This window comes from Strix aluco, chromosome 13 (assembly GCF_031877795.1).
Source record: "Strix aluco isolate bStrAlu1 chromosome 13, bStrAlu1.hap1, whole genome shotgun sequence".
NCBI lineage: Eukaryota > Metazoa > Chordata > Aves > Strigiformes > Strigidae > Strix > Strix aluco.
In genome coordinates this window covers 1753324-1778302 of record NC_133943.1, presented here as the reverse complement: position 1 = coordinate 1778302, position 24979 = coordinate 1753324, and the positions used below count along the sequence as shown (strand labels likewise).

Below are 24979 nucleotides of genomic sequence, written 5' to 3'. Positions count from 1 at the left end.
GGAGCGTGTCCGTGTATGAAGTGTGAGAATGGAGAGACTAGAAAAAGAATATAATGCTAGAATTTATTTTCCTGCAATTTGAAGAAGCTAAATTATAATTTAGGAGTTTTCTCACAAAGGGTCACATAAGGATTCGCATCTTAACCATATCTGATAGTAGTGTAAAATAAACAAGACTCCAGAAAAATGAAAAACACAATTTCCCAACTCCTACCTTGTAGCCACAACTGAACCCTACGGCAGATGCTGCAGGAACAGCCAGAACTGTTATTTAAGAGCAATAAAAACATTTCTGAGAAAAAGTCACATCTGGTACGCAGCAATTTACCTGCCCTGTATGCTGTCGGAGGCGAGGTTTGAGGTAGCAGCAGCAGGCTCTCCATTTCTCACCACTTTTATTCTTCAGGGCTTGCTTTGCTCTCCAGCTTGTAAACAAGAGCTTGCCAGGCAGGAAAATACACTAGGAAAGCTGAAAGAGATAATAACAAGCTTAGCAAACTCCTCTTTCCCCACCAGCACACCAAGGCAAGAGGAAGAATATTCAGTATAAGACCCCAGTTTTCTATTTTCTAAAACAGCTTGTTCCAAACATTTTTTCTCCCTTCTGAAAAAGAGGGGAGATAACTCCTGCAATCCTGCCTGCATGTTTATGAAGAGAAAAAAAAAAAAAAGGCAAACAAAAAGCCCAACTAAGTTCTACCTACTCATTTACATTTTTTCCTCTCTTTCTAGATACCTATAGTATCTAAAACATACTCATACAACTTCACATTATACCTAAATGAAGCTAACTAGAAGATGCTGCCAAGGTCATTACCTCTGACCTTCTTCCTTAACAAAGAGCACATACCAGCCTGCCCCACAACTTTCTACGGAGCATGCAGCTGGGGAATGGGTCATTCAGCTCACACACCAGGTGAAAACTATTCCACCAACACAGGGAAAAAGGCCAAAAGGCAAGGAGGAAAAGGTGAACCCCACCCCTGATAGCAGCAGCTCTCAGACTGGATTAAATGGATTCTGAAGCGTGACCTGAAAGCCATGTTTTATGGGTGCAGGTGTAGCGCCTCCCTGTAACAGAAATAGCATGTGCAAACAAATGACAGTTCTCTTCATTAACTTCAGAAGTTTCATTTCAATAAAAATTGAGCTACATTAAAAGGCTGTCTCATCCAGGTTCTGTGGGGGCAGTCATATTCGTAAGTGTGCACAAAACTTTCCCTGTAATGGCTTTTCAAAGCCCTGTGTAAAATAAGTCAGTGTCACTGATTTCATCCTTTGCAGACAGTGCATACCAAAGGCTTAACTTTTATATTCTTGCTATATGCCTATTTGATGTTCTACAGCCTAGAAATACTGTAAATGGGGGTGTCCCTCTGTCGAAGGGCCCCTCCAAGGAACCTTCCTCTGCTACCTATGGTAGCTGTTTCCTGCAGCTGTTGTCTCTTTTCAGAGAATGAGCTCTCATTATTTTTTTAAAGAATATCTGATTACAACAAGGAGAAACCTAGTTTTCCATGTGATATTTGCTTAGCAGGTAAAATTGTGAGTGCCATACTTTAGCACTGAATATCTACGTTCTTCCCCAATCATCACACGGATGATGAGAAGTAACGTGTGAAGGAGTTGTAAACTAAGCTCTTGATACCAAAGAGCTGTAAGAAGGCACTCCAGAGGCATGTACCCTCACTGAAGAGGTTTTACAAAGATACCACACCAATTCCCAAATGGCCACCACCCGTCTAGCAGCAAAGGAAAAACTGGGCTCATTTTCAGAGGCTGTCAGGTTGCTCTTTGCTAATCGTTTGTTTTCACAACAGGATGAAGTAAAACTTTTCTCACACTGCTGCCTATTCAGCCACCGAACTGATGCACTGAAGGGACCAGCTAACTGATTACCCTGTCAAGAACATTTATTAATTCTAGTTGTACAAAGTGGCCACAAGGTCACTTCTCCTCAGCGTTATTACGTGGTCAGTTTACAGCAAAGCCACGTCAGATAACGGGAAGGCAGCGTGCCCAAAGGAATGGAGCAGGAGCTCCGCAACGTGCCACGATCCCAGCTTGGCACTACCTTCCTCTGCAGCCTCTGAGAAGCCATTATGTTTGTCTTTATCACTGTATCTTTGCGCAGCAGACTCCATACTCAGACCAAGTTGTTTCATCTACCAGCTAATCTTTTGTAACACTTCAGAGAGTGACTTATTTTTATTGACATAATAGCACAATAAACCGGAGAGGAGTTTCACTTTTGGTCAAATATCCTAATCCAATATAGAATGCATGAGAGATTAAAATGTTTAGTAAAATGATACTTCCATAAATCTAGAATTTATTTTCATAACTCTAGAAACTCTGTATAGAAGAACTAAACTGACTATCAGATCATCTATAGCTGGGTCTTTTAGCATCAAAGAATAGATACCTATTGTGAACAATGGAGGTGTAGCTATGACATACATTAACTTTAGGCACTGTTACATTTTTTGTAAAGTGGGAATCCAGTACTTTAGTGAAGCAGTCAGAAGCAGAAGCAATGATTTCTTTCTTTTTGGTTGACTCACTACTGTGTCCTTGGCAGGAGAATAAAACATAATATTATTATGCCACTGGATAAATCCACAGCATGTGCCTGGTCCCCTTAGCTCTACGAGGATATAGTAGAAGGCAGGCTTTTTTAGCTGAGGCAGAGAGAGGTGGCAGATGGCAATTATGAAAACAAAGGGGTGGGTGACCCACCTTGACACAGCCAGCCCCCACCTTTGCCACAGCCAACACCACTGCACAGGGTGCAGTTCACAGTCCAGTTGTCTTCAGGTGTAGAGAAAGGGGGAGGCACCCGTGGAAGAGGGGTATTTCTCCTCTGAGCACTCCTCGCTGCCAGGTACACCACAAAGCTCATCTCCTTCCCTCCTCACCTTCCTCACTTGAGTCAATCACCAGGGAATGATCTTTTCTCATCCTGATGCTTTGGGGACCTCGGTGGGCATGTAAACAAAGAAAAAGGCCCTCTTGGGCATATCATCTTCATGCAGGTTTGTCCCTTGCCTGAGGAACTTGTAAGTTTTGCATTATTTTAGGTCCTAAAACCTGATTGCTGTGGAAAAAAACATCTCTAAAGTACATCAACACTGCTGCTGCTTCTTACCTACCTACCTATTAGAGCAATATCCTGCTGACACCAAACAGTACTTGAGATGTGTGCCTGGCTGTGTATATCTATTTCAGGTCCTTACAAAACTATCATTATCCTAGTGCTTGAATGGTTCATAATGTTTAATTCATCCTTTATTCATCCTCAGAGCACCCCTGTAAAGCAAGGGACGTGCCAGTGTACTCCCTCTCACGGGGCCGGCTTCCATTGTTCACCCATTTTCAAACAAGATCTCTATGCTGCCTCTGATGCAAACAACAGCAATGCTCTCTTATAATCTCCTTTAAATCCCTAAAACTCTGCTCTTCTCTGATGCTGACAAACACAAGGTAACTGTTTGTATGCCAAGTCCTTTCTCTTGTCCTATATTTAGATGAAAAACTCTCTGGGCAGTTTAGTCTGTATTTATGCAGCGTGCAGGAAAATGGACTCATGGTCCATTAGGGAAATTTCTAGGTCCTATAAATAATGATAATAAAGTGATGGTAAATTAAAACATAAAGACAACAAATTATACATGCAAATGTGCATAGGTAGTAGGAGAAGTAGTCTGCAAGAGAAAAGGGATTCATAAATTATCCATCAGTGCCACAGCTTATGTCTATGTCTAGGATGTTTCAGTTCTTTTCCAAGAAGGTTGACCTTTCAGCTAGGAAAATAAGTCTTCCATGGGACAATTGCAAATACGATAAATGGGAAAAATCTCATCCACTGTGTCTGTGACAAACAGCTCAAATGGCAAGTATGGTTACATAGACTATGGAGACTGCTGAAATGATCAGGTACGAGAAGGCAGTTAGGAACAGAGAGGCAAACGCAGCCCCATCTTCTGCTACCATCAGTTTAAGGGATTACTGATGTTATCGTCAAGGAGATAAAAATGGGCTGACCTGAGCATAGGCTGCTATCATCAGTGATAAAAAACCCCTGTTTCACACTGTAGTCATAAAATCAGTGGTACATAGTTTTTTAGCTCTGATTCTGTCTTGTCAAACAGTGACATATGTGGTTCTTTAAAATAATTTGTTTGATCTTTTTGGTTTATGGCAGGAAGAAGCTATTACAAGTAACAGGAAACATTTCTTCTCTTCAGATTGTTAGAAATCGCTCCAGCTCACATCTGTACAGCAGACCTGTGCCTCAGCTGTTACTCTGCATGGGCAGTTAGCTAAGTTTCTGCAACATTATTAATGGACCCTGCAGAGAGCACCTGATACTTCTTGTATTTCAAAGTCACTGAATCAGCTCAGTGAGCCAAAAATTAAAACACTGTTTATCGGGGCATAACAGCTGTACCTGTGATTAATGCTTCTGCTCCCTTGTGGAAACAAACAAACGTCATTATCCAGCTACAGGGCAAAGCTACACATTCTTCACCTCTGTTTTATAGGAATTTAAAAATTCTTTTTAGTTTTGGGGTAGTACAGACTAGGTGTTTCCCAGGGAAAAAAAAGGAAAATATAGTTTCTGCTGCAGCAAACTAATGATTAATAATGGAATAAATATTTAAGATATATAAAACATGAGACCTTCAAACAATCTAATAATGGTCTGGATTTTAAAGAGATATGATGAAACTAATCTCCTTGGACACTGTGTTTTACTAAACAGGTCTTTAATTTCTTAAATGCTTGTGCACGTGTATTTGCAGCTACCTACAAGTGTAGGTATGCCAGAATCTTCACTCAAATAGAGCTGCAATTTATAACTCTTCAGCCAATGTGTCCAAGCACTGAGAAACCTGAAGTCCAGTAAAAAGTCACAGTTTCCATGATGCTTTGGCAGTGAGTGTGGTTTACAGGGCTGTTTCCTCTTTCGTTCCCTCCCACAGCTCCTGACTCCCCTGTGAGTCGCCAGGTTTCAGTCCTGCACGAAGGGATTGTGGTGACTGTGCTGGATCCGTAACCTATTCAGGGCATCTGGGTTTCAGAGGAAAAAATCAACAGCAACATAAACTCCAGTTTTCTCTCTCTTTATTATAGGCTACTGCAGAGCAAAGGAAGTCTAGTTTATTAGAAGCTGCTCAGAACTGCCTAAAGTTATAAATACGTTCATGGGAAGACTCTAAGGCTTCAGTAATGTTAAGAATCCCTGCATTCCTACAGCCACCCTCAGAGCATTTCAGCTCCTATTTATGCACTGAAAAAATCACATTTTCTAAAGGGCCGAGCAGTCAACATGCCATAGTCAAATCAACTGACCCATTAAACATTTCCACAGGTCTAGACCAGCCAGCTACTAAAAATGTGAAAACTTTACCATAAGATCCTTTGAAAGCCTCCACAGCATCTAACCCAGTCAGGCACCAGGATGAAGAAAAATAAACAAGATCTAACCTTTTTCTACCCCAAAGCATCCCAGGCTGCTGATCAGCATTATGCTGAGCACAAGAAGAAAAGCAGTCATGCTGACTGTCCTCCAGCCATCCCTCCAGCAGCTCCCAGTAACCTCTCCCTCTCACGTGGATAGTACTGTCTACAGAGAAGTGACATGTGAGAAATATGTTAGCAGAAAATGAAAAAGAGTTGTTTTTTTCTTTTTTATTAGCTTATTATTGCTAAGAGCAATAATATTTAGCTTTATGTATATTTCTGCAAATAAACGTGGATTTAGTTGGACTAGCCAACACTAACTCATCTCCCCGGCTCCCTCTGGAGGCTGCACTCACTCCTGTTTTGTAATTTACCACGTGAAAAAGGTTAACTCTCAGAATAAGGTTTTTGTTTATAATATGCTTTCATGGGCAAAGGCTCCAGCCTAAATACAAACAGCCATGTGGTCTCAGCAGCCAGCTGCAGACCTTTCTCTTTGGTCTCTAATCAGAAGGAAACCTCCCTCCCACTCCACAGCTGCAACATATATAAGGGATGGGGCTCAGGTACTCTTTTTTTCCTTGAATATTTTAGGGGAGGTGTTTTTTTGGCTGCAACCCTGAGCAGGATGGAGAATACCTGGAGAATTTGTGTTTGTTTCTATTACTGTCTTCACTGGTTTTCTTCTAGCATCCAGTGCTCCCCCCACTCCAGGGGTCGGGTAGGCTCTGACAAGACCTCGGGGTTACTGGTAGCTCCTGAGGATGCTGCCAGTGAGCCGAATCCATTGCTGCGGCTGCCAAAAGGTGTGAGACATGGGTATGCCCTCCTGCCTCCCCTCCTCAAGGTGCTGTCTGACCGGGGACCCCAGGACTGGGCCGGCGAGGCCCCCAGGCTACGGCCAGACTCCAGAGCCCTTCGGTACATGAAGAGGCTATATAAGATGTCTGCCACCAAAGAGGGAATCCCAAAGGCTAACAAAAGCCACCTCTATAACACTGTTCGACTTTTCACTCCGTGTTCGGAATGCAAGCACCACCACAGGGACCTAATGAAAGGTAGGTGTGGGGTGACCTCAGTGGCAAAGGTTAAATGGGGATTTTCCATGTGTTCTGTGCTTACAGCATAATACAGGAATATCTTCTTTCTTTAGAGTTGTTGCTATTTTAATCCTGATGGCTCTTCTCTTAAACTGTAGGTGTTTTTCATAACCTACTTCTCCACGGTTTGGGAAATGCCACACAAAGGGTACTATGTTCAAGATGATACTGATGTTTCAGGCTGACTCATCTTATTATGAGTCAGAGAAAACTACAATTAGTTGTAAGAAAAGTGGAGAGTCAGTTGTAAGAAAAGGTTAGGCATAATGGGCATCATGTTTTCTCCTGCTGCCTATCTCAGTTTTGCTTTTTTCAAGGCCAGAAAAACATAACAATGTAATGAGACTTGTAACAAGCAGCCAGAAATCCCATCACAAGATGACTTTTCTCCTTGCCTTGTACATTTGCTAGGGAAGAATTGTGACCCAAAAGTGTGAATATTCTGAAGGGAAGAGTAGAACAACTTGTAAATCAGGCTCAGGACTGAAAAACTAGGATGGCTGGGCACTTTGTAACTTACTTTCATGGATTTCTTAAATGTGGGCTGGTTGCAGCAACAGCAGCCAGAAATCCTTGGCCTTTAATTCTACTTATGTGATTGCTGACAAGTGATCTGAGTTCTCCCGACTTGGATTTTTTCACTTAGAAAGACAGATAATCTTAAACACAAACATCATATTTGTGCACAGTAACAGCACCTTGAGATTGAGGTTCAGTCAAGAAGTATTCACTATGGAAAAACAAAATAAAAATCAGTATTTATGACTAAAATTTCCTGGCATAGTGTAATCTGATTCAGAAATATACTCACAGTTAACAGTTAATCTTGTGGTTATACATCTTAAATGCAGTAATAATTAAAGTAGCAGCCCAAATCTGAACCAACTTCCTGCAATTACTGAGGCTATTCAAATTCATGATTGTAGAAAAATTCATTAATATAGGAAACATGAGTTTATCAAGGTCTACAGAGCCCTCATATGATTTCTGATTACTTGGCCTATGTAAATTTGAAGAGATCACTTAATGCATTTGTGTTGGCAAAAATGAACAATTTCTAATTACAGAAGAAATACCGTGGTGAGTAGGAAAAAAAGCAATATAATAAACATATGCTATGTCCACATCTGGAAAACAGTCCAGGAAATGGGTTCATCAATCTCAAAACAAGATGGAAATTGGAGCAAATTCAAAGAATGCCAGAAAATTCTTAACATCGGGGGGAAAAGAGAAGAGTAGTGTATCTTACAGTAGGGGTGAATGAGCCAGAAATGTGCATGCAGAATAATTTGGAAGCGCTGGTTCTGTTTCATACAAGAAAAGTGAAACTCATGATACAACGATAATTTTAAGTGGTGCTAATCAATAAATTTTGCCTTGCTATTCTTCAACAGGAATATATGACTAGGAGGAATAACTAGAGTTAATGCTACAAAGCTTTGAAAGCATTCACTCAAAACGATAGCTATTTCATTTCAGGACTTGTATAATTTGGAGTGTCTAGTTCCTGTTTCCCCATATTAACGCTGAAAAGAGAACTGCAAACTTTCTCCTGTATGGTTTTTTTTAATGAAAGAATTCTAATACCTCTTAAAAGCGTGGGTTTTGTTGTCTTAACTTTTAAATCTTCTGTCCCTGTCCAAAGTATAAATTCCACATAATAGAAATAAGGGGGGGCATCTAAATTGGTTTCTTCTGCTGCTGAATTATTTCTACTTATCCACTACACGATCGTATTTATGTCTAGGTGGAAAATTAAGATGCACTGACTCTACAAGATTTTTTGTTTCCCTTCTCAGGAGACATTCACTCGGTGGATTTACTCTTCAACCTGGATCGTGTTACTGCTCTAGAGCACTTACTCAAGTCTGTCTTGCTCTATTCCTTTGACACGTCAGTTCCCATTTCTTCTTCCATTACATGCATGTGCCATTTATCTGTTAAGGAGCGTGATTTTTCTAGCCAAGTATGTCCCAGCATTTCACACACTATAGCTTTTAGCCTGCACTTTGAACTTAGAAAACGCAAGTGGGTTGAGATTGATGTGACTTCTTTTCTCCAGCCTCTAATTGCTACTAATAGGAGAAATATTCATATGGCTGTGAACGTCACTTGTCTCTTGGGTGATCCACAACAGAACACTAAACTGGAAAATCCCATTAATGTGGCACTGGTTCCCCCTTCTCTTCTTCTTTATCTGAATGATACCAGTGAGCAAGCTTATCACAGGTGGAACTCCCTTGGACACAGAAGGACAAACCCAGTGTGGCCCAGGCAAAGGAACAGTCCTCTTGTTGATCCTACGGGTGACAAAGGCAAAGAGAATTCACAGGGTAAAAGGGCCTCTCGGCGTCGAAGAGATGGGAATCTGAAGGAAGCACCGGCAACTCCACCTTATAATTTGAGCGAGTATTTTAAACAATTTCTGTTCCCTCAAAACGAGTGTGAGCTTCACAACTTCCGTCTAAGTTTTAGCCAACTAAAATGGGACAAATGGATAATAGCACCTCAGAGGTACAGCCCGCAGTACTGCAAGGGTGACTGCCCAAGGGTCGTCGGGCATCGTTACGGCTCTCCGGTGCACACAATGGTTCAGAACATAATATATGAGAAACTGGACTCCTCTGTCCCAAAGCCCTCCTGCGTTCCTGCCGAATACAGCCCGCTGAGCGTCCTGACCATAGAGCCCGATGGCTCCATCGTCTACAAAGAGTATGAAGATATGATAGCTACCAAGTGCACCTGTCGGTAGTGGGTGAACCCTAATTGGTTTTACGCCAGGTTTGGGTATTTTTGCATCCTCAAAGTATCTGTAGCTTTAACCAACTGAATAGCATGTGTGTAACTCTAATAGCTCTATAAAACCGGTTAGGATTTGGCATGGAGTTAGTAGAAGGTGTTTACATCATAGCACTTACTTTTGTAGCCACTCAGCCTTTCTAGAATGTGAAATGAAATGTAAGTAATATCTTTTTATTGGAATAATTCTGCATTTAAAATGTGGAAAAGCTTTCAACTACCATATGTCTATTTTAAGCTGTTTTGTTACAGATTTAAAAAAAGAAATAAATGCTTATCATGCATATCACTTACATTCAATGCCTGCTAATCTTCCTCTCTATAAAGAAATACATGGTGTGACATCTCCAGCAAGTGTCTAGGAAGAGAGGAAAGCCTTAATGTTAAAATTACTTTCTCAGGTTTTCATTCTTTTTTCCCCTACCACGTTTCCAGTTCCCCAAGCAAGAAGTCAATTCCTCCTTATGGTTCTGTAAAAAGTTACAAGGTTGTTTTTGCTTTTCTTTTGTTACACTCTTCAGGCTTTCTCAACAGGTGGTAAGAATTTAAGGACAGCTGCGTGGTAACTTGTGAAAACTTAAATCACTGAACTATTTGAGTAAGAACTGGCACCAGAAAGTTAACTGGCTGTTAAAGCCAGAAAGGTTTGGTCTAGTTCAAGAACAAATCACCAGCTGTTCGTGGGGTGAGGGCACAGAGTTCTACATGTGGAACTACACTGTCACTTGCTTCTGAATGATAAAGAAATGTTCAATGCTGTCAGTTTTTTTTTTTTTTAAAAATAGTTTATTTAAATGCTGTTAAATTGGTTTGGTAGTCTGAAAATGTGGGGCCATAGCCTTGTCCTCTCGCAACAAAATTGTAAGTAACAGTGACTTAATTCTATATGCTTTCAAACCAAGTTTTTACTACAATTGATTTATTTTCTTCTAGACTCTTCTAGCTTTAAGAATTTTGTCAAAAATGCTGGTTTCAGGCTGGGGACCCAAGCTAAGACAGCTTTCGATGTGGCTCATACACCCAAAAACCCCTGTTTTGTAGGGATTTTTTTTTTTTTAATAAAAAGATGTGGAGCAGCACTGCCCTTTCAAAACATGTTAGGAATAGCCTTTAAAATCACAACTTGCTAATGCATTGCTACATAAATGCCTTAACTTTCTACAATAAGCCACCTGACCAGCCCCAACCTTAGATCCTGACCTACGCAATTCCACGGGGCTTGGCCTGGGGCTGGGAGCTCAGCCTGGCAGGGAAAGGAGGGAGCCCAAGGGTGTGTGGGTTTGTGTTACTGTGACAGCGGTTCACTGTGAACTAGTCTGCGTTGGTGTGACACTTCTCCAAGCTTGAAGTACTCCATGGAGGTGCAGTACGATCTGGCTGACGGTCGTATAACTTCTATCCAAATGAAGTTGCTATCGAAGAGTGCGGTAGCCTGGAATTGTTGAACTAAAAATAGTGCTTGCATTGGCTCTAGTTGGAGGTTTGTTTGAAATAAATACCAAAAGCTCAAGGAAAATATCTCAATGTCAAAGAAAAAAAAAAAAAATCCCAGCCCAGAGTTAACACTACATTTGATTGGTTTAATTCAAATTGCCTAATACGCGTCGCTCTTGCGAATCCCTTTCAAACAGCAGGAAATCAGCTTCCCTGAGCCACCAAGGAGGAAAATAGAGTTAATACTTTCTTTGACACAAATGGAAAAGCCAGTTTAAGACAAAGTGCTGACAGGGAGCTCAAGAAACCATGTTTCTGGGTCATCTTCGGAGAGATGTAATCTCAGCGCTGGCTTGAAGGTCGAGCCCGTGTTTTCCAGGGTGGATTTATGTCGCTACACCATTGCCGGTCCGCTGTCATATCTATTCTGATCATAATTTTAACGTTCCAGACCTCTTGAGGCAGGAAACCTCACCCCCCACAAACAGGCGGCCTCTTGGGTGACGATCAGTTTAGATTTGGGATTCACCAGCGGGTTTTCAAGCGCTGCCATGAGGCGGCTCTTCTTCACGCGTCGGGGGACGTGTCACTGGGGTGAAATTATTACAATGGCGGTGTAAAAATTGTGATTTTATAAGGAAAAACCGCTCTCGGGCCCTGAGGGGGGGGGCACTGAGGCAACCGCCGCCGCCCGCCCCGGAAGCGGAAGCGGCATCTCCGATGCCGCTTCCGCTTCCGGGGCGAGCGGCGGCGGCGGTGAAGAAGGTGACCCCGCGTCGCCATGGGCCGTCACTTCGGGAACCTGGCGCGGGTTCGCCATGTCATCAGCTACAGCCTCTCGCCCTTCGAGCAACGCGCCTTCCCCAACGTCTTCTCGCAGGGGCTGCCCAACGTCTGGCGGCGGTTCAGCTCCCAGGTCTTCAAGGTGGTACCCCGTGAGTATGGCGGGGGGGGGGGGATGGATGGGCTGAGGGGTGTAAAATAAAAGCCCCGCTTTTTTCCCTCACACACGCTATCGTGTGCTTATCGCAGTGCCCTTTCCTTTTCAGCCCTTTTGGGAGGCTACCTCCTTTATTCCTGGGGAATGCAGGAGTTTGAGAGACTGAAGAGGAAGAACCCTGCTGACTATGAAAACGACCAGTAACCGGGTTAATAAGGAGATTGTTAGCTCACTGTATTATCATCTTGGCGTTGCTAAGCTTGTTCATATGACTAGAAGGGTATTAAGAGGGAGATAAGTCACGTCTAATAAACTCTTAACTTTGCCCCATGACTTTGTGTGAAGTCTGTGTCTTGAGATGTGTAAGGTGAGTAGCATCAAATCTCTGTCTGGTTCACTCTGTACAGGGAGATAATCAGGCTAAAGGTCTGTGTGCTCAAACTCTTCTATGTTTGAGCATTTCCAGCCTTTTTGACTCCCGTTTCTTTGAAACATTTCCCAATATAACTACTGTAGCCAGGGCTGCCTTCAGCTGGAGATGATTTGAAATAACAGCTCATTCCTCCCTCTGTTTTCCCATCACTGGCCACTTCTTTTTCCTCTAGCCTTGAGAGCTGTGAAAAAAGAAATAATCCACCTGGTTTGGTATTGACCAAAACTGCACGAGCTGGCTGAGGGCTGAATGTGGACCTTGACCTCTGTACAGAGGCTCCTTCTTCCCAAGGGGCAACAGGTACAAGCTGCGCTGGGAGAGGTTTTGTCTCATAGAATCACAGAACGGTTTGGGTTGAATGGGATCTTAAAGCCCATCCTGTCCCACCCCCTGCCCTGGGCAGGGACACCTTCCACTAGCCCAGGTTGCCCAAAGCCCCGTCCAACCTGGCCTTGAACCCTTCCAGGGAGGGGGCAGCCACAGCTTCTCTGGGCAACCTGTGCCAGGACCTCACCACCCTCACAGGGAAGAATTTCTTCCTTCTATTTTAATCTAAATCTAACCAATCTCAGTTTAAAACCGTTCCCCCTCGTCCTATCCCTACACTCCCCGATAAAGAGTCCCTCCCCCCTTTCCTGTACCCCCCTTTCAGTCCTGGGAGGCCGCTTTAAGGTCTCCCCGGAGCCTTCTCTTCTCCAGCTGAACCCCCCCAACTCTCTCAGCCTGTCCTCACAGGGGAGGGGCTCCAGCCCCCTGATGATGAAATTTTCCAAAAGCGGTTGTAGACAATATGCTGGGAAGGTTTTGATTTAATCCCAGTGAAGTTTGGGCTAAGGGGTGATGATCTGTAGACGGGAACCTGACACATGGCATTATCTTAATCTAAGGCACTTGTTTTCCATGCTGGCACTTAAGCCTCCATATTAAGCAATCACAGAAAATGATTGCTTATTACATCCAGATTTGTATTTACAATTTGGTTAAAACACAGTTCACTATTTTATACGGTATCTCCCTACTTGAAGTAACTTAAAGCATAGTCTGCTCCAAAACCTACACATACTTGACACAAAGAAGTTGGTATTCTGTCTGTGACTCTGCAGTCTCAGCAATCTCGTACCTGACAGGCACGGCGCTCGTGGGACGGATGTGGGAGCCAGATGCACAAGATCTCAGAGGAGGAGCGAGCACCAAGGTCCATTTGCAGACTGGTAATCTTAGACAAACGCTTCCCCTGCTCGTGCCAATGTTTGTAAGGTGAGAGGATTATGGAGAAGATGAGAGGTAACAGCTCTTCTTAAACATTCTTTTCTCTAGGCTGTTGCAATCTCATTTCACAATGGAAAAGTTAAGATTCCCCTTAATTACAAACGGCCCATCCATGTCAGTGGGAGTTGCTGGCACGGTTTAGAAGGCAAGCTGTGAGTTACACGGTGAGGTGGAGGCAGAATGCAGCAGGGACAGCTCAGCTAAAGAAACCAGAGTCTTGTCACATGGAGCAACTGGGCTCCAGAAGACCCTTGCAGCAGCCTCTTCTCTGGGGGTCACCTACCTAGGGATTATCTTGAACTACACACGAGATCCTTGGATGAAAAGGTCTATTATTTATCATGCATAACATACTTGTTACATTCCAAAACCCATCTGAACAGTTAGTACATCTGCTTTTTGAGTATCATGTGCCTGGAAAGGAAGGTTAAGTAACTTCCTCATGACTCTTCCATGCACCAAGAATGACAAGCAGGATCAAAACCATGATTCACTGCTCCACATCGACTTGATAAGACAATACTTACCCCCGGCTGACAAACTCAACGCCGCGAACGTCGCAGAAGTTAAATGAGGTTATGGCTTTTGATCTGTACCATAATACTTTGGGCTAACCACCCTTTACAAATACACCATGGAGTTCTGGTAATGTTAGGTAGGTTTTAAAAAAAGGAACAGTTGGCACAACTGGTAAGCTGACCAGACAAAGTACAAGTAGAAGGGGAGTAAATCATTAGCTAGATAGACAGGCCTTGAACCAGATCACTTTGGCGGATGCTAACTTAGTAATTCCCACTTGCTCCGAAACGAACTTTGTTCCTGTAATGACTGACAGCTGATGCAACGATAAGAGAATGAAGTCTATAAAAATCTAACTGAAGCTTGGGAAGTTCTATCTGGGGCTCGTCCTACCTCCTCCGCCCAAGGCTGGTCCTGCGGTCGAAGCGACGGCTCGTACTGTGAAGATGCACTGCTGGAAGATGGTGGCGGTCGTCCTGCTCTGCTCCCTGCTGCTCAGCCAGGTAAAGAGAGGCTATTTAACACTACTTAAAGCGCTGATTCAGATGGTCAGGTCGTTCATAAAAACTGTTATGATTTGCATAAATAACTGGCAGGAGTTAGAGGTGACGGTAGAGCTCGTTTAGAGGATTCAACATCATAAAAATGTAGAGTAACTGCCTAGTGAACACTGGGTTACTCTGAGATGTAATTTAGCAAGTAATTCTGCCTTCCCACCCAAGATTAAAAAACAGTTAATTTTTATACTTCTTTGGGGTTAGGATACAAGCAATTATACTTTAACAGCACATGCTATGATCTGAAAACGAGAGATTTCAAGTTCCTCACTTCAGACTGTTGACCTCAGCACCAGAATGACCGAGCACCTCCAGCTGCCGGCTGCTGCTGACAGTTGCACAATCTGTTTCAGACCCGCGGCGCTTCCCTGCACCGGCGCCAGCCTGGGCTGACGAGGCCGAAGAGGATGACCCCGTTCTGGAGAGGAGTCTCGCTGAGACCCGTCGGAGCCTCGTGCAGGGATAACAGCGAATGCCTTACGATGCTGTGCAGGTAACTCATCCCCAGCAGCGTCGGGCTCAGTGACACTTAATATATTCTGTAGAGGAAGTTCCCAGCGGTTCTCACCCAGATGAGGTAGGGAGTTAATTCTGTGCATCCAAAAGATACTAGGAAGAGGGATGGGGCAATAGATTTAGACCTCTTTTGTAAGCAGGGCAAACAGAGCAGAGTCCAAGTGCCCTTGATTACAAGCCTTGGTCCTTTCATTGCAACCCCAAATAACCCATCTTTCCCAAAAAGAACATGGGATTCTAGACAGCTTTTAGGGAATCACTTCAACATCCTAAAATTAATCCTTCTTAAAGCCAGTACTGTTTACTTTGAAGCATATATTAATTAAAAGCAGCACCATACCCTAAATGAATCACTTTTAAGGTGATTACTTGAGCTCATAGTTTAAAAGACAACTAAAATATCAAAAGCCATTTAGTTCTCATGAGCACCAGACATGAGCAAATCGTTCATCTAAATTGATTAGTTAAAATTACTGCGAGGTGACTGAAAGGTGATTCTGTGTGGCACCTGCTGTACACATAGCAGAAAGAATCGCAGGGTAGAATAGATCCATGTTCCACGGTACGTAAATATAGTAGGACAGGGGAGCAGGGCTGCTATTTTGCGTGCGTTTGAAATGCATCATTTGCTTCTGCTGATTAACGTGAGGGAGCTGTAACAGCAGCTACAGGACAGAGGGATTTCAGCTGTGTACGATTTCTACACCGCTCCCTGACCGCGCAGCCCCGCGTAACGAGCTTTGGAGTTGTTACACAAAGCAAAGAACATAAAATGCGTCAAGAGAACGGAATAGAGAGGTGAATACAGTGTGCACGGCTACACGAGCTGAATATGAGCACTGTTGGACAGCTGGGGTAGGAGGAACGCTGCTAAGGACGTAGCTGAGGATGTCTGTCTGTCTGTCTGTCCAAGCCCTGCGCAGCCCGAGCTGCCCGTGCCTGAGGAGGTTTTGTTTTGCAGGAAGAATCGCTGTTTCCTCAGAACAGCCTCCGAGTGACCCGTCCCGCTGCAGAACACCCCTCACTGTTACTGCTGACAATGCTCCACTCTGCATCTGGAATATTTATTGACTGCTCAAGAGCTAGGACAGTGAATCGAGCAATAAATATATTGAACATTTCTGTCGTATGAACTGATAAAAGGACTTGGAAGAGCCTGAGAGCATTTTCTACCCAAGGCTGTACCGCTGCAGCGCACGCTTCAGGATGACTCTGTGGCCAAGCTCAATAAAAGGACTCTGCATCTCGTGTTGGGGTTTTTTTTTTTTGTTTTGTAATGGTTCATTTTTATTTTTTTAAGGTGCGAATTAAAAATTTATATTCAGCAAACCACGCTGGTTTTCCTTGCATCCTGTGAGCAAAGTGTATGGCAGAAAGTAGATCCTGCTCCCGTTTCGCTCCAGGGCGAGCAGCTGAACTCCTACCAGTACCTCAGATAAAGGCCTGCAAGAAAGAGGGAGCAAACAAACTGATACCGCTGATGGCATTTTCAATATCCCAAATATACCCAGTGATAACCAGAAGGAAAAGTGTTTAATTAGTTCTCATCCAATTTACTTAAATAAATGTCCTAGACTGAGTTTTGCCACAGAACTATCTACTATTCTAAACCAAATTGTTCAAAATGCAATTCTGACCTGTTGTATGGTAACTCCGAGAGCTGAAGGAAACAAAGCCACTTCTGATTAGATAAGGAGCAACAAGTCTGGGACACAAATACCGAACGCTGTCTTCCTTTTGTTACGCACAGAGCACGAGGATCAAAAAAATGAAACTCTGCTTAAAAATGCGATGCCAGGGAGGAGAAAGCCCACGCAAGAGATAGAGCACAGTGTTTTTGAAGTTTAATACAGAAAATCTATTTGATATTTATTAAACTTAGTTTCTCCAGTTACAGTTTTGCATTGTACAAAGCATTTTAATGACACAGTAGTTAAAAAGATCTTTACAAATTGAAATGTGATACCCTTTTCTCCAAATATTTTAATTGCCATAAATTTGTTTAAAAATACACATTAAACGCATGTTTCAGACACTAAACTTTCTATAATCTCAATACCACAAAATACATAGAATATACTATACAGATGTGGAAAAAATCTAGTTAGTATATAATACTTTGCTCACCATTAACAGCTTTATTACGTGAAATGCACATACTGACTTAGAAATCCTAATTTTGAGCCCCAAAGTACCCTTTGAAATTTCAAATGTATTGCAACAAATAAAATCACAGTTTGTTTTTTTTTTTTAGGTTTTGGTTGAAGACAGATGCCTAAATATTTTGATAGAAACAAAATGTAACACATGGACTTGTCATGTACAAAGCATAAAACAGAGACATCCCATTAGTTACTAACAGTACCTTTCTGTATGATTAATAAGGGCTTCATTTATAAGTGACAGGTTAAAAGTTACCTTCCCCCACCCCCAAGCCCTCCCCCAAAAGAAAAACCCTTCTTCACCAAATAATAATTTCAAATAAGATAAAGGATTTTTAATAAATATATAAGCACTTTATCCTCCATATACAAAATTTCTTAAAACAATTTAAAAGGGGGACCAGATACAAATGTCAGGAACTGTGCTTGCAAAAGTCATGCCTGGTCCTTAGAGTTGAGTTTTCGGATGTATAATGCCAAGGCAGCCCCAAACAGCTGCTGTGGAAGTACTGTGCACCCAACTCCATCAACGATTAGGGTTGCATATAAAAACTGAAGACAGGGAACATTGCATCCCGATTCGCCTCTACCCGCTCCGTTAGCACGCGTGGAGAGTGACACCCGGAACGGACACGCGTCCGCTGGGTTTCTAGAGGAGATTAAAACGGGTGAAGCATGTAGGTAAGGAGAGCCGACACAAACTCTGCGCCGTACCCCAGCGTTTGGATTGCTCCGGACGTGCCCGAGGGGAGCTGGGCCGAGCGCCGGCAGGGAGCCAACGCTGCCCCTCGGCCCGGGCCGCAGCCACCCCAGAAGGATTTACCGACCCTGCCCGGCCCGCCGCTCCCCCCCAGCGCGGCCGGCCTCAAACGGCCTCAAAAGCAGAGCCCGATTCCTCGGAAAGCAATGGAGCTGGACAGACACCGCGATTCCCTGATTGTTCGAGTTGACGTAACCTTCCTGCTTAGGAAATTTGTCTCCTGGAATAGGTCTGGATTTGTCTGAGTTGGCTAGCAAAAGCTTTGGCTACTCTTTACGCTTACAGATGTCAAGCGTTCACTTTCTTGGTGGAAACACGGGGTTTTCCAGAACACTGATTCATCAGACGGAGTAATTTAAACCCTGACCAAAGTATTTGTCAGAAATCGAAGAATTTGGAAGTTGTTTACTCCCCAATGGGCAATTCAAACTTGACTTGCTCAGGCCCTTTTGTATCTGCCTTAATATAAACACTGCAGTGACAGCAAATATCTGTTAGGTAAATGAAATATTAAATACAGCAAAGGTAGTCTCTCTTTCCAGCAGTCTGCCATTTTGGCAAACTACATAATTATCTGCCTAAGGCTTTATTTTACTTGCCCCAGGCAAGCGCTACATTATTTCCATAAAGTACTGACTCTCTGTATGTTGGGGCCATTCATAAATACATTTCAGGGCATTTTTTTTTTTTGTTATCACAGCAATCAAGCCTCAGCAATCTAAAGGAATATACATTGCACTCCTGTATAATATGCAATATTTATCACCAATAAGATGGCGATTCAGCACTCAATAAATAATATATCAATATAGTCAGTTGCACCATAATCTAAAAACAAGTATAACATATACTTTGGACAGACTGAGTTCATATATATATACATATATATTAAAAGACACATACAATACAAATTGCATACTGCCATCAAAAGCCAAGGAGAGCCATCCATACGCTCTGCTTTATGGCTAATAGTTTCAAATCAAAATAAAAGTCTCGGGCTGTTTTACTCTGGTGTCCTGAAGATTTGTTTAAAATTATAAATGGTTGCACCTTATCACCTAGGAACCTGCAAGTTTGACAGCAAATTCAAATAGTATTGATATCTGAGCAAGCCTAGTCTGATTAAGCCATTTTTTTAAGATTCACCAACTGGGACCGCGTTCAGTGAGGGAATTAAAATTACAGCGTTGATATGTATTTCATATACAATCGTCCAGGGAATCATTTAGGAAGCCAGGAGTTAGGGATTCCCTCATCGTTAGTCACTAGTGCAACGTGCGTTAGTACCGAAGTGACACGCAGAGGTACGAAAGGACAGGTTTAGACCGTTCGCCTGCACTTGGACAGAGGGATGGAAGCCTATTATGTACTTGCATTTTGTTTTAGCTATGGAATCTGACAAAGTACATCACTTTTGTCTTGGAAGCAATGGTAAATCCCATATGAAGATATGCTTTCGGAATTGCAGAGTTCAAATCTACCTGTTCGAAATAGCCACGAATGCGTAAGGCATTTCTTTCCAGTTACCAAGACCACTGCATATCTCCCGAACAGATGGAAGACCTGGGACAGCACTCTAGAGGATATTCTACTACAAAGTACACTGTTTAGGTGGGACACTTTCAACCAGTTCAGGTCCACATTTTGACACAACGTAAAGAGCCTTCTGGTCGTTTGAAGACCATTTTTTAAGATCCTCTGATCTAGGGATAAGCGATACATTTTTAAGAGACCAATTTAGCGTGACACCAAAAGGTATTTGTGGGACTCTAGTTAAGGAAAAAAAATTCCCAGAGATGAGACCATTGCTGCTAACAGTAATGGTAACTGTGCACAAAGGAGCAAGCCAAAAAACAGCCATGCTGGCTAGTGCAGCACTACACAAAAAATAAACTATGAATGCAACTCCTATGAAGGTATTTTTTTATATAGCGTCAAAAGTGTGCTAGGCACTTTAGAGTATTAAAGGAAAAATAGTTGACAGTGTCCCATTAACCAAGATGCGGAGTTTGAGGGTACAGAGTTCTGTCTCGACCAGCAAACACTAACAGAAACGTGACCTTGCACAGTGATTCAATAAAAAGGATGCTCCAACAGACCTGAAGAGTAAATTCGGCTATCATGGAAAAAGTCACAGGTCTGTTAACCATGTATCAATTCGTACGTAGCAAAGCTTTTCTGGAAGTACAAAACACGCTGGAACGCAAAGGAAGCTCTACGAATATGCAGCTACCTTTTAGTAGGTTACTAATTTGCAAAACTTCTAAACTCTTAAAGCCCATAGGACATACTGCAGTACTAAGTAGCGTAGAATTCTATTCCTTCTCTCGAGGTTGCCGTGATTTTGGCACTTAACTACAACTACACAAAAAATTTAGTGCAATAATTTTCCTGAACATGCACGTTCATATCTGGTACAGAATAAAGGGTTAAATGGGAGAGAAAACAAAGCAGCATTCCACAATCTCACTCCAAAGGATTCAGAGTTTGACTCTTCAAAAGGAGACCACTGCAATGAGAAGTCAGTTTGTGTGACAGACACTAGTACTTTTAAAAAGGAAATGGAATTTTACCAAAGTACTGCAGAAGACCACTGCATACAGTATACCTGGTCCTGCTGTAAAACATCTTGTAAACAGTTCATAAAATCTTCATCTAAAAGTAAGGCATAAGGCACACCAGACATGTTAGGGGCACTAAGCAATACTGAAAGCAGTAGCATTTTAAACCTTTTACTTAGACAAGCACCTTACGTGGAAAGGTACTTTGGTTTACACTTTTTGAGAGCAGTCAATTGCAACTCCACGAACCATTTCCGTTGCACCAAGTCGCTCCCTTGCAAGTGAGTATTATGCTCCATCAAACATTAACGGGACCTTCATTAACACGGGGTAAATACGAGTTTTAAATCCGTTCTGCATCAAAAGAGTCATTTCCCTGTAATAGCAGGTGTGCTCCCACCCCACGATGGCTGTTGCACTGTCATCCTGTAGTGTCCATTACCTATCAGACCCTAAAAGGAAAACATGCACCTCGATTTCTGCTCAAGATTCCTGGTTTCTCAGTCAATGGAGAAGATGCAAATGACAGTTCTGGTAGGAATTTAACTATCGTTGGGTTTTTTTAACCACAAAGTTCACTGATGAACTTTAAGCGTCGAAAAATGACAAGCACAGAAACAAAACGTATTTTGAATGAAGAGATGCAAAAAAAGCACAAGATTGTCCTTTCCAGAAACCTTTCCTGTATGCATCGCACCTATCAGACTGACGTTCATTCCTACACCATTACTTCAACATCACATTAAATGCAAATTACTGTAATGTTTTGTGATTGTTATAGTGTTAATCGATGTTTTGAAACTGCCTTGAAAACAATCCAAGTCAGATCCAGCTAAATACTTTTCCATATAAATTTCTTTATAATTCATTTAAATGAAGTATCTTAATACGTAGAAGAATATCTGGAACTTTTCTATTTAGTACAAATTCTGCAATAATAAATCTGTAGTTGTCATTTATTAGTTGACTCATAGGCATTAGGCATGAAAAGTATGGTGTCCCTACACGTTAGAACCTATCAACCCTAATTCCTTTTACAGGCTCTACCACCACAAGACATTACAGAGTAACAAAGCTCACAAAAGTACTTAAATAAAGTGTCTATGTTTAATTTCTGCTAAGTACTCGAAAGGGTAAATTTAGGGAAGAAATAGCTAAAAACTGCCCCAAACTGGGCTTTTCAAAATTAAAAAATTAAAATAAATAGGATTTAAACTGACTATTTATGTATTATGACTGGAATTCCAATGATCTATCCATGACAGATCAGCAAAACTACACCTTTATATGTAGCAAATTTAAAAATATTTAAATAACTTAAGACGGGAATACTGAAGAAGTCCATTAACCAAATGATTTGGGGTTAAAACACAAAACACAAATGAGGATGGGAGACATGTGTAAGCATTCCTTGCTCTTAGTGTCAACTAAGCAATGTGTTATGGCAGTCTTCCTTATTGACATGACACAGTGTTGTGGAGATAAATCAGAGGCAGCGAGAAAAATGTGTTCGATTTTCCATTCCTTCAGTTCAAAATATCACTTGGCATCCAGGCGCAACCAATGTAATCCCTGACGGGTGTAACGCACTAGGTCTGTCATGATGCTTGAGTTAAAAATCAGAGGGCCCATAACTTTATCCAGTTCAGCAAAGAACTCTGAAACAACAGAAGCACAAGTTAAACCATGCACCTATTTTTATATGGGAAATATTACGGCCAACCCCCGCATTGTTTCAGCATGAATCTTTTAGATTAAGATAGAAGTAATGAAAGATGGCTGAATGATGGAAGAATAAAGTAAAGGAAAAAGGCCCTTTCTAACCAATTCCTTTACTCCTTTGCAGACGACCGGTTGATAAGAATAATTAAGAGTACAGTTAAACTATTGTAAAACTTCTTTGGCCTTCCCCCTCAAATGTGTGTTTCGCTTAAGAACTTCAGAGATGGAAACGTACCCAGTTCCTCTTCCTACACTGAACATCTTACAGAAAATGCAACACAGATTTTTTTTTTATTTTTTTTTTAAACACACTGCTAGTAGACAACACTACATCTCCAACACCTCCCTAACAACCAAGACAACCAGCCCGGGGGTATCACTGTGATCGAAGGTGTAACTCTCCATCTTTCTTTCGCAGAGGACCTGGTTAAGCATCCTGTGCACCACTAAATTCAACCCCAAAATTCAAAGCCTGTGAGCGTTTCAGCGCACTCTGGTACATCCGCTGTCACGATCCGCTCGTGCCAGCCCTTACCTTTCTGCTCTTTAGACAGCTGTTCGGCTTGGTCCCAAATTTCAGTGGCATAGAGGAAGTTGGATGTAACTTGGACGTAGCTGGCTGCCATCTGATGGATCCTCTGGGGGATCGTCACCGAAGACCCGCTCCCTGAAGGGTTGGCTGCCCCGGAAGAGTAATTTCCTGAATTCCCTGGCGACAGCTTTGGAGAGACTGGAGACGGCATACCGACAGGCTTGCTGCTTAGCCAAAGAAAAACAGTACGTTGTCAATGCATATATTTATGTACTTTAGGCACATCATGCTGTAAGACGCCCTCTAAGACCTCTCTTCCCACATCTCAGGGTGTGAGGTGCCAAAGCACTCCTGCTTTACACAGCAAGAAGTCAGGATTTGCCCCACAACAGATGAAGTGGATGAGCTGGTAGCAACTGCTGAGGATCCTCCGATTCTTATGTTTTAGCTTCACAGCCCAAACCACCAAAACCTCATCACCTTTTAACTCAATCACATCTTAAATTCACTGTTTAAATAAATTGAACCTTAAAGAATAATAATGAAAATATTACAACTACCTGGTAACTATTCTGCCATAATATTACACTTTCAGATACACAATGCAAATCTGAATTGCCCTCCTAAAACTCAGAGTAACCTATTGAAGGTCCATTGTTAGGTTTAAAAGAATAAAAGTCAATTATTAAATAGGGAACAGACAACCCTGAAAGTACTTGTAACCGTCTGGGCTTGCAGCATTAGTAAAGCTATTGTTTTGAGGGAAAAAGCATTAAATAAAACAGAACAAAACTCACGGAGATAAGTAACTTGTGTGTTAGTGACACAATAAGCCTTTATTTTTTTCAACAAGGAGCTGCCAGACACTCTCTGCAGAGCACCATCACAAGCAGCAGCCTTCCAAACCTTCTATCAGAATAACTACACAAACAACCAAATTCAAATCTACACCCTTAGAACAATCACCCCAACACTTTAATGAGGGAGAAGCTACTCTCTGAGCGCCCCAGGCACACAGTTTATGTAGAAAACTAGCTAGAAGTTGAGAAATACAGGTAACAGCTTTCACTACTTACCTTCCCATACCAGGTGATGGTGCTTGAGAATTATTATAGGAATTCTGTTTGGGGGAAGAAGAAATTTGTCACCCAGTTTATGTTCATACTTTAATTAGTTATAGTTTATTTGGTTATTTAATTGGTTATTTTTGACCAAATTAATTTTTGTAGTTTTTATTTTAAGCAATAACCAACATTCTGAATAATACCAAAGTAAATTCAAATTTGGGACAATATCCTTTTTTACTGATGACTAAAACACAAACTAAGGGATTATTTTAGCAACACAAAGAAAGCCACTAAATACATATAGGACTGGAGTAGGCCTGTGTTCTAACCCTTAGATCCCACTGTCTCTTATGAGAACATTTTAGGGTTTTCAGCCCATTAATAGGAAGAAATCTGTTATTACTGGCACTGAACAATTAAAGAAGTCTCAAAAAATCTGAGAAGTCGGGCATGTGACAAGCCTGTTTCTTCACAGTATTGATAGTTGGAAGTTTCAGAGAAAGCCAGTGACACTAGCGACATACCTCCAAGTGTTCCTTTGAAAATCTCAGTCTAGATTAAGGACTGAGTAACATTACAGAAGCATTGTAACTGTTTTTCTCATCTACAACATCTTGATTCAAATAAATTCATCCCAAGGACATCTCTTCATCTCCCTTCCCTGACAGCACTTTTAAAACAGTTGCACAGCAACTTAGATAAATTCACTGGTAGCAGGGAGGGGAGTGGGGGGCATAATTAGAAACAAATATCAAACAGCCCAATGCAAACAGCAAAAATTCAAACAAGCCAATTTGGTTTTGAATTAGAGGTTGGCTCCGGTGCCAGCTTTTGTGCAGGCGGAATAGCTGCAGCCCATGTAATGCACCCCGAGATCCTGAATTCCCTTAAGCTTAAACATGAAAGTGAAGTTTCAGCTTGTTCTATCCGCAGCAAGAAAAACATTTTCAAATTCTCCTTGAAGCCTACTAAATCTATTGAAGAAAACAAACGCTAGATCAAATTATTCACAGAGCGCCATCATGCTTGGAACTGTAGGGTTATGACAGCCGTGCTGTCTCTTCCCAGGTTTAAACTACTCAACTTTAATTTACTTTCCAGCTCCAGTTCTAAACAGGGTATATTCCAAGTTCTCATGTAGC

At 42.0% G+C, this 24979-nt stretch overlaps 4 protein-coding genes and 1 long non-coding RNA gene across 11 annotated transcripts in view; 3 read left to right on the top strand and 2 right to left on the bottom strand.

The window, feature by feature from the left end:
• Window positions 1-6094: 6094 nt before the first annotated feature.
• On the top strand, window positions 6095-9318 carry GDF9 (growth differentiation factor 9). Its single transcript, XM_074838774.1, has 2 exons — window positions 6095-6524; window positions 8366-9318. Exons 1-2 carry the CDS (start codon window positions 6095-6097, stop codon window positions 9316-9318), a joined length of 1383 nt encoding a protein of 460 aa, XP_074694875.1.
• Window positions 9319-11527: 2209 nt separating this feature from the next.
• On the top strand, window positions 11528-12072 carry UQCRQ (ubiquinol-cytochrome c reductase complex III subunit VII). The gene is made up of 2 exons (XM_074838436.1): window positions 11528-11734; window positions 11849-12072. Exons 1-2 carry the CDS (start codon window positions 11581-11583, stop codon window positions 11941-11943), a joined length of 249 nt encoding a protein of 82 aa, XP_074694537.1. The 5' UTR covers window positions 11528-11580; the 3' UTR covers window positions 11944-12072.
• LOC141929247 (uncharacterized) lies at window positions 11958-12471 on the bottom strand. Its single transcript, XR_012624983.1, has 2 exons — window positions 12251-12471; window positions 11958-12138 (listed from the first exon to the last, which is right to left on the bottom strand). It is a non-coding gene; the product is annotated as an uncharacterized LOC141929247 (long non-coding RNA).
• A 31-nt stretch (window positions 12472-12502) lies between these two features.
• On the top strand, window positions 12503-16362 carry LEAP2 (liver enriched antimicrobial peptide 2). The gene is made up of 3 exons (XM_074838437.1): window positions 12503-14463; window positions 14871-15010; window positions 15995-16362. The coding sequence occupies exons 1-3, from the start codon at window positions 14407-14409 to the stop codon at window positions 16029-16031; spliced, it is 234 nt and encodes a 77-aa protein (XP_074694538.1). The 5' UTR covers window positions 12503-14406; the 3' UTR covers window positions 16032-16362.
• Window positions 16363-16860: 498 nt separating this feature from the next.
• The window catches only part of AFF4 (ALF transcription elongation factor 4), a 52619-nt gene continuing 44500 nt past the window's right edge, over window positions 16861-24979 (bottom strand). For 6 of the 7 annotated variants that reach the window (XM_074838429.1, XM_074838427.1, XM_074838428.1 and 3 more), the window contains 3 exons: window positions 23847-23890; window positions 22774-22994; window positions 16861-22174 (listed from right to left, as the gene is read on the bottom strand). In XM_074838429.1, coding sequence (XP_074694530.1) covers window positions 22056-22174; window positions 22774-22994; window positions 23847-23890 — 384 coding nt within the window. In that variant the 3' untranslated portion in view covers window positions 16861-22055. The remainder of the gene's footprint in view (window positions 22175-22773; window positions 22995-23846; window positions 23891-24979) is intronic. The other variant, XM_074838433.1, reaches the window with a different exon arrangement.

Coding starts and splice junctions, on each gene's coding strand:
- GDF9 (XM_074838774.1), top strand. CDS start 6,095: ATGGAGAATACCTGGAGAATTTGTGTTTGTTTCTATTACTGTCTTCAC. Junction 6,525..8,365: donor CCACAGGGACCTAATGAAAG/GTAGGTGTGGGG, acceptor TTCCCTTCTCAG/GAGACATTCACTCGGTGGAT.
- UQCRQ (XM_074838436.1), top strand. CDS start 11,581: ATGGGCCGTCACTTCGGGAACCTGGCGCGGGTTCGCCATGTCATCAGC. Junction 11,735..11,848: donor GGTCTTCAAGGTGGTACCCC/GTGAGTATGGCG, acceptor TTTCCTTTTCAG/CCCTTTTGGGAGGCTACCTC.
- LEAP2 (XM_074838437.1), top strand. CDS start 14,407: ATGCACTGCTGGAAGATGGTGGCGGTCGTCCTGCTCTGCTCCCTGCTG. Junction 14,464..14,870: donor GCTCCCTGCTGCTCAGCCAG/GTAAAGAGAGGC, acceptor AATCTGTTTCAG/ACCCGCGGCGCTTCCCTGCA. Junction 15,011..15,994: donor TGCCTTACGATGCTGTGCAG/GTAACTCATCCC, acceptor TTTGTTTTGCAG/GAAGAATCGCTGTTTCCTCA.